We start from the raw sequence: 8965 nt of genomic DNA, 5'->3' as shown, positions 1-8965 counted from the left end.
GAAAAGATCATTGCTAACGGTACTGCAATTTCCTCTCTTGCTTCCCACATAATCCTAGGATATATCCCGTCAGGCCCGGGGGACTTGTCTATCCTCAAGTTGTTCAAAATGTCCAACACATCTTCCTTCCTAACAAGTATCTCTTCTAGCTTACCAGTCCGTTTCACACTCTCCTCTTCAACAATACGGTTCCTCTCATTCGTAAATACTGAAGAAAAGTACTCATTCAAGACCTCTCCTATCTCTTCCGACTCAATACACAGTCTCCCACTACTGTCCTTGATTGGACCTACCCTCGTTCTCGTCATTCTCATGTTTCTCACATACACATAAAATGCCTTTGGGTTATCCTTGATCCTATCCGCCAGAGATTTTTCATCCCTCTCTTGGCTCTCCTAATCCCTTTCTTCAGGGCCCTTCTGGCTATGCTGTATCCCTCCAACGCTCTGTCTGAACCCTGTTTCCTCAACCTTATGTAAGCCTCCTTCTTCCTCTTTACAAGACATTCAACTTGTGTAGTAGACAGCGAAGAGGGTTACCTCAGATTACAACAGGGTCTTGACTAGATGGGCCAATGGGCTGAGGAGTGGCAGATGGAGTTTAATTTAGATAAATGCAAGGTGCTTCTTTTTGGGAAAGCAAATCATAGCAGGTCTTATACACTTAATGGTAAGGTCCTAGGGAGTGTTGCTGAACAAAGAGACCTTGGAGTGCAGGTTCATAGCTCCTTGAAAGTGAAGTCGCAGGTAGATAGGATAGTGAAGAAGGCGTTTGGTATGCTTTCCTTTATTGGTCAGAATATTGAGTACAGGAGTTAGGAGGTCATGTTGCGGCTGTACAGGACATTGGTTAGGCCGCTGTTGGAATATTGCGTGCAATTCTGGTCTCCTTCCTATTAGAAGGATGTTGTTAAACATGAAAGGGTTCAAAAAGGATTTACAAGGATGTTGCCAGGGTTGGAGGATTTGAGCTGTAGGGAGAGGCTGAACAGGCTGGGGCTGTTTTCCCTGGAGCGTCGGAGGCTGAGGGGTGACATTATAAAGGTTCACGAAATTGAGGGGCATGGATAGGATAAATAGACAAAGTCTTTTCCTTGGGGTGGGGGAGTCCAGAACTAGAGGGCATAGGTTTAGGGTGAGAGGGGAAAGATATAAAAGAGACCTAAGGGGCAGCATTTTCACGCAGAGGGTGGTACATGTATGGAATGAGCTGCCAGAGGATGTGGTAGAGGCTGGTACAATTGCTACATTTAAAAAGCATCTGGATGGGTATATGAATAGGAAGGGTTTGGAGGGATATGGACCGGGTGCTGGCAGGTGGGACTAGATTTGGTTGGGATATCTGGTCAGAAGGAAAGACTTGGATCGAAGGGTCTGTTTCCTTTGCAGTATACAGTGTTTCCAACTGTTTCTTGACATCACATGGAGTGAATCAAATTGACTCGACACTGGTATCTGTGATGCTGTGGACTATCAGAGGAGCCCGAGATGGATCATCCACTCAGCACTTCTGGCTGAAAATTGTTGTCAATGCTTTAGCCTTTCGCACTGATGTGCTGGGATCCTCCATCATTCAGGATGGAGGTATTTGTGGTGCTTCCTCCTCCAATGAGTTGTTTAATTGTCCACCACCATTCATGACTGGATGTGGGCATAATTACAGAGCTTAGATCTGATCTGTTGATTGTGGGATTACTTAATTCTGTCAATCACTTGCTGCTTATGCTGTTTGGCAAGTAGTCCTGATTGGTGTTGTCACCAGGTTGACACCCATCTTCAGGTATGCCTGGTGCTGTTACTGGCATGCCCTCCTGCACTCTCCATTGAACCAGGGTTCTAGATTAGAGTGATGCTGGAAAAGCACAGCAGTTCAGGCAGCATCCAAGGAGCAGTAGAACCAGGGTAATGGTTGAGTGGGGGATATGCCAGGTCATGAGGTTACAGATTGTGCTGGAGTACAGTTCTGCTGCTGTTGGTGGCCCTCAGTGCCTCATGGATGCCCAGTCTTGAGTTGCTCGATCTGTTTGAAGTCTGTCCTGTTTAGCACGGTGGTAGTGCCACACAACACGATGGAGGGTATTCTCAATGTGAAGACGGGACTTCATCTCCACAAAGACTGTGCAGTGGTCACATACAGTAATGGACAGATATATCTGCAGATGGCAGATTGGTAAAGATGAGGTCAAGTTTGTTTTTTCCCTCTTGTTGGTTCACTCACCACCTGTCACTGACCCAGTCTAGCAGCGGTATCCTTTAGGACCCAACCAGCTCGATCAGTGATGCTGCTGCTGAGTCACTCTTGGTGATGGACATTGGGATTCCCCCCCGTCCCCCTCAGAGTACATTCTGTGCCCTTGCCCCCCTCAGGGCTTCAACCAAGTGTTGTCCAACATGGAGGGCCACATTCCTGAGGAAGGGCTTATGCCTGACTCTTGTCGAATCTCCTCCTCAGATGCTGCCTAACTGGCTGTGTTTTTCCAGCACCACACTCTTCAACTCTGATATCCAGCATCTGCCGTCCTCACTCCCTCTAACACGGAGTACTAACCCATCAGTCACGAGAAGACAATACATGGTAGTCAGCAAGAGGTTTCCTTGTCCAGGTTTAATCTGAAGCTATGTGACTTATTGAGGTGCAGAGTCAGGTTTGAGGACCCCTAGGGCAACTCCATCCCTCCCTGTATCCCATTTTCCCACACCTCTGTTAGGTCTGTCCTGCCGGTGGGACAGGGCTTGACCAGGGATGGTGATGGTGGTGTCTGGGACATTGTCTGTAGGGTATGATTCTGTGAGAATGACTGTGTAGTCTCATGATAATACCACCGGGCCATCACCTCCCCTCAGCTCTCGGGATTCTGCTATTTGTCAGTGCTGACCTGACCACAATGACAGTAACTGGGACAGATAACATCCACGAGGTCAGTTTAACGTGTTCATCCAAAATGCAGGATCAGAGTCAACAGCTGGTTCACCCTCTTCATTGAAGGGAACACCAGGCAAGGCAGTCACTCTGTGTGATTCTAACTCACACTCAACATGCTGCACAGCAAGAGGCCATTCTCTGTGCAAACTCCTTGAACGGTATCTTCAATTAATCTCACTCCCCTTTGCTCTTTCCCTATAAACTAACCCACTGTCCTGCATTTCCCTGAATCATTTTTAAAAGTTGTTATTGAATCTGCCACCCCCTCCCCCCCGCCCCCCGCCCCCCCCCCCCCCGACCCACTTCTTCAGGCAGCACATCAATCCTGGCATTGGGATTGGTTCACTCGGGGGAGGATGTGATCCACTCAAAGGGTGTGATTGTCTCACTATTCCATTTGATCATTCAAGGGCCCTCCTGGTGAGGTCATTCAGCCATTGCCAATCCGGACTCCAAAGAAAACACGGAGATCTTCTGACGGGATCCAGGCTGATGAGGCTGACAACATTCTCGATTACACCAATGGGATGGAGGACATCTTTGGCTCCCTTGATAACTTGAAAATGGAAGTTGATCGAATGAAGAATCCAATGGGAACACGCAGCAACCCTGGCCGGACCTGTAAGGACCTGCAGCTGTCTCATCCAGACTTCCCAGACGGTGAGTGGAGCTCCTTCAGTATCTAGCACCGTTACAGACAGGCCATTCAGCCCTTTGAGCCTGTGCCACCATTCCCAGAGAAAAGTGGAGACCCTTCCCCTGATCTTACTCCAACACACACAGGGACGAGGAGAGGCCATTCAGCAACACACACACTCCAGTCCATTAGATGGTGACTCATCTACATCTTAATATAAAGGCCTATAGAGAGGGGTCAGCACAGACTCAATGGGTTTAAGGGCCTCTTTTATGCTGTATGACTCTATGACTCTTAACAATTTCTATCTGCTTGGCTCCATTTTTCTAACTCCACAAAAATCCACCATCTTGGTCTTAAAAGCTTGATTGACCCCCTGTTTGCACACCCCCATTTTTGTGGAAGAATGTTCTGGACCTCAGACACTATTGGGTCCTGCTCATGTCTAAAACTGTTTGTTATTCCAAGGATATCCTGAAATGCAAAAATAACTTCCAGTTTTTTGTAATAAATTAAAGAATGTGGGTGTTGCTGGACAGTGCAGCATTCAACATTCCTAATTGCCCAGAGGGTATGTAAGATTCTACCAAATAGTTAGTTCTTCCAAATAGTTTTGTATAGTGTGATTATAGTTCATTGCTTTTTGTTCTTCTTTCCCTACATCTAGGGTTTGAGTATTACTGTACATCCTCACTGCCCTAGAATGGGACCATTTCAGAGTAGGGTTAAAAGTAAACCACAGTCCCATGGGTTTGGAGCCACATGTCAGCCATGAGTGACCCAGATGGATTTTTCCCCAATACTGGAGGTCATCATGAGACAGTCAGATGGTGTGAGTAGGGTGTCAATAGCTGAATAGCAATGATCGACCCTCCATTCACACCATTTGTGGTATCTTTTGATGCTCTTAATTACTGGAATTGTCTTGCCATTATCTCTCTGCCTATAAAGTCTGTGTCTGAGCATAGAACATAGAACATAGAAGAATACAGCGCAGTACAGGCCCTTCGGCCCTCGATGTTGCGCCGATCCAAGCCCACCTAACCTACACTAGCCCACTATCCTCCATATGCCTATCCAATGCCCGCTTAAATGCCCATAATGAGGGTGAGTCCACCACTGCTACTGGCAGGGCATTCCATGAACTCACGACTTGCTGAGTCCCTCTACTTCACTTGATGAAGGAGCAATGCTCTGAAAGCTTGGGATTTCAAATAAACCTGTTGGACTATAACCTGGTGTCATGTGACTTCTGACTTTGCTAACCCCAGTCCAACACCGGCACCTCCCCATCATTAACACTGAGACAACGTGCTCATTAAATATTCCAGTCCTGCCCTATGCAGCACCCTCCTTGTCCCAGATCACACCCACTCCTCTTGCCATCTGTTAACTATTTACAAAGTGCTGGCTGGTTTTGGGGTTCTCTTTCACGTTAATGACAATTCAATTCATATGCTATCGATTGACCCTTAGGCAGAGAATTCCAGGAGTTTGACCCAGTGACACTGAAAGAGCAGTGATTATGTTTATAAATCACAAGGACTGAGGACAGAGGGGTACTAGAGAAGACACAGGGAAAATTCACAAAAAGATCACCAAGCTAGAAGATTTCAATCAGGGAGGTTGAAAGAGAGGGATTAGTTTTCTTTAGAATTGTGTCACGAGAGTTGAGTGAGCTTTTAAATTTAAAAATTGAATTGAAAGGGTGGATGATGTGAAATGTGGAGGAGTTTAAAATTAGAAGCCATAATTGTAAGATGATTCCTAATAAATCCAATCAGGAGTTCAGGAAAACATTCTTCACCAAGAGATTAGAGAGAGATTGTGGGATTCTCTCCTCCCCCACCCCTGTGGAAATGGGAATGTGGGACACTTGGGGCAGATGGGCTGAATGGTTTGTTTCATTGCTGGAAATTGGATATTTTTCTGTATGTTGAGCTTGCTTTATGTTTCTGGAATGTTCTGCTACATTTTGTTGCTGATGGGGCTGTGCAGGCAGTCGAATCATTCTCACACTGTAAGGATGTGTCTTTCTGTCTCTACTCCCCATCAGGTGAATATTGGATTGATCCAAACCAAGGTTGCTATGGAGATTCCTTCAAGGTGTACTGCAACTTCACCAGTGGAGGCGAGACCTGTATCTATCCCGACAGGAAATCTGATGGCGTGAGTACTTCATTATTTCATACAAACCATCAGCTCAGGAGCACGGCATTCAGCTGATCCCACCCATACTAGATCTGTCAAAGAACTATCCATTCATCCCACTCCCAGCTTCATGGAACCAGAGAGTGATTTCAGCACAAAGGGATAGTGACCACAAGCAGGAAATAATCCTCTCACTGTGCCCTAGCAATCAGCTCCCTGCTCAACGTCTCCATTTATGAAGCTCAAACATCCCATTGCTGTGCTCTCTGCAATTTCAGTATGTCCAGCCATCTTTAAAACTCAGCCCACATTAACGCCCAGGACCCGATACAACTCACTGAATCACAGCAAGGCAATAAGTACGATTTTGAATCAACAGGAATATTAAAGGTTTGGGGGAAGGGTTGGTGTGAAAAAGCCGATAGGAGAAACAAAGAAGAATTATGAGAAAAGACGAGCAGCTAACAAAAGGGAAATCCCAAAATCTTCAATGGGCATAGAAACAGTAAGAGGTAGGCTAAAGGAGGAATCAGGCTGATGAGAGACCAAATGGCACATTTACAGACAGGGTCGTGGCTGAGGTACATAGAACATAGAACATTACAGCGCAGTACAAGCCCTTCGGTCCTCGATGTTGCGCTGACCTGTGAAACCAATCTGAAGCCCATCTAACCTTCACTATTTCCTTATCATCCATATGTTTATCCAATGACCATTTAAATGTCCTTAAAGTTGGCTAGTTTACTACTGTTGCAGGTAGTGCATTCCACGCTGAGTAAAGAAGCTACCTCTGACATCTGTCCCATATCTATCACCCCTCAATTCAAATCTATGTCCCCTCGTGCTAGCTATCACCATCCAAGGAAAAAGGCTGTCCCTGTCCACCCTATCTAACTCTCTGATTATCTTATATGTCTCAATCTAGCCACCTCTCAACCTTCTTCTCTCTAACGAAAACAGCCTCACGTCCCTCAGCCTTTCCTCATAAGACCTTCCCTCCATACCAGGCAACATCCTAGTAAATCTCCTCTGCACCCTTTCCAAAGCTTCCACATCCTTCTTATAATGTGGTGACCAGAACTGTACACAATACTTCAGTGCAGCCGCACCAGTGTTTTGTACAGCTGTACCATAACCTCATGGTTCTGAAACTCAATCCCTCTCCCAATAAAAGCTAATGAATCCTCTGCATCCGTCTTTGTAAAACTCTGTCATGAGTAGAAATCAAAATTAATGAGAATAATGTCTTGGTTAGATCGTTGGCACTTAACCTTGACAAGCTACCAGAACTGGCTAAGATACATCCAAGGATTTTGAGGGAAGTGAGGGGAGAATTTGCAAAGACACTGACCACCATCTTCCAGTTTTCTCTGAACTCAGGGAGGCGCCAGAAAATTAGTGAATTGCAAATAATGTTCTTGTCTTTATTAGCGGAGGCCGAGAAGACTGGAGGGTAGCAAATGTTGTCCCCTTGTTCAAGAGAGGGAGTAGAGACAATCCTGGTCATTATAGACCTGTGAACCTTCCTTCGGTTGTGGGTAAAGTGTTGGAAAGGGTTATAAGAGATAGGATTTATAATCATTTAGAGAGGAATAAGTTGATTAGGGATAGTCAAGGGTAGGTGGTGCCTCACAAACCTTACTGAGTTCTTTGAGAAGGTGACCAAACAGGTGGATGAGGGTAAAGCAGCTGATGTGGTGTATATGGATTTCAGTAAAGTGTTTGATAAGGTTGCCCACAATAGGTTATTGCACGAAATAGAGGCATGGCATTGAAGGTGATTTAGCGGTCTGGATCAGAAATTGGCTAGCTGAAAGAAGACAGAGGGGGGTGATTGATGGGACATGTTCATCCTGGGGTTCGGTTACTAGTGGTGTGCCACAAGGATCTCTTTTGTGGCCACTGCTGTTTGTCATTTTTTAATATATGATCTAGATGATGATGTAGAAGGATGGGTTTGTAAATTTACAAATTAACTAAGGTCAGTGGAGTTGTGGACAGTGCGGAAGGATGTTGCAGATGACAGAGGGACATAGATAAGCTGCAGAGCTGGGCTGAGAGGTGGCAAATGGAGCTTAATGCAGAAAGGTGTGAGGTGATTCACTTTGGAAGGAGCAACAGGAATAAAGAGTACTGGGCTAATGTTAAAATTCTTGGTAGTGTAGATGAGCAGAGAGATCGCGGTGTCCAGGTACATAGATCCCTGAAAGTTGCCACCCAGGTTGATAGGGTTGTTAAGAAGGCATACGGTGTGTTAGCTTTTATTGGGAGAGGGATTGAGTTTCAGAGCCATGAGGTTCTGCTGCAGCTGTACAAAACTCTAGTGCAGCCACACTTGGAGTATTGCATACAGTTCTGGTCACTGCATTATAGGAAGGATGTGGAAGATTTGGAAAGGGTGCAGAGGTGATTTACCAGAATGTTGCCTGGTATGGAGGGAAGGTCTTATGAGGAAAAGCTGAGGGACTTGAGGCTGTTTTAGTTAGAGAGAAGAAGGTTGTGAAGTGACTTAATTGAGATATATAAGAGAATCGGATGATGATGGCTAGCACAAGGAGACAGCTTTAAATTGAGGGGTGATAGACATAGGACAGATGTCAGTTTTACTCAAAGTAGTAGGGGCATGGAACACCCTGCCTGCAACAGTAGTAGACTCGCCAACTGTAAGGGCATTTAAATGATTATTGGATAAACATACGGATGAGAATGGAATAGTGTAGGTTAGATGAGCTTCAGATTGGTTCCACAGGTCAGCGCAACATCGAAGGCCGAAGGGCCTGTACTGTACTGTAATGTTCTATGTTCTATGTTTCTCTGTGACTATCACATATTGGAATTTTTCTCCTAACATCATGGTTTAATTTCCTGACTTGGATCGATGAGTTTTGTTCACGTAATCAGACATCTGTTCCTTATGTTGCAGGTTCGAATCTCTCCCTGGCCCAAGGAAACTCCTGGCTCCTGGTTCAGTGAGTTCAAGAGAGGAAAACTGGTCAGTTTTACTTGTCGGAAATTGTTCGTTATTCTCTTTGTTTATTGTCTGATTGAACCTGTAGCTTTAAGTTAGACAATTCACTGCAACAGGGATTGCGATGTTGTGGCCATCATGGAAACAGGGATAGAAGAGGGACAGGAATGGTTGTTGGAGGTTCCTGGTTACAGATGTTTCAGTAAGATTAGGGAGGGTGGTAAAAAAGAGGGGGGGTAGGAATTGTAAATTGGAAGCGGAAAAGCGGTTCGAGGGGGATCTGCCTT

General features: G+C 45.5%; 1 protein-coding gene across 1 annotated transcript in view; it reads left to right on the top strand.

Annotated features, from left to right (window-relative positions):
- Positions 1-8965, top strand: part of col11a1a (collagen, type XI, alpha 1a) — a 251811-nt gene that overhangs the window by 237104 nt on the left and 5742 nt on the right. Inside the window, exons 57-59 of the mRNA XM_043700060.1 lie at positions 3333-3582; positions 5616-5728; positions 8634-8702. Coding sequence (XP_043555995.1) covers positions 3333-3582; positions 5616-5728; positions 8634-8702 — 432 coding nt within the window. The remainder of the gene's footprint in view (positions 1-3332; positions 3583-5615; positions 5729-8633; positions 8703-8965) is intronic.

The sequence above is a fragment of the Chiloscyllium plagiosum genome, chromosome 11 (genome assembly GCF_004010195.1).
Source record: "Chiloscyllium plagiosum isolate BGI_BamShark_2017 chromosome 11, ASM401019v2, whole genome shotgun sequence".
NCBI lineage: Eukaryota > Metazoa > Chordata > Chondrichthyes > Orectolobiformes > Hemiscylliidae > Chiloscyllium > Chiloscyllium plagiosum.
Note: the sequence above shows the minus strand (reverse complement) of the source record. Positions and strands in the feature narration are given on the sequence as shown.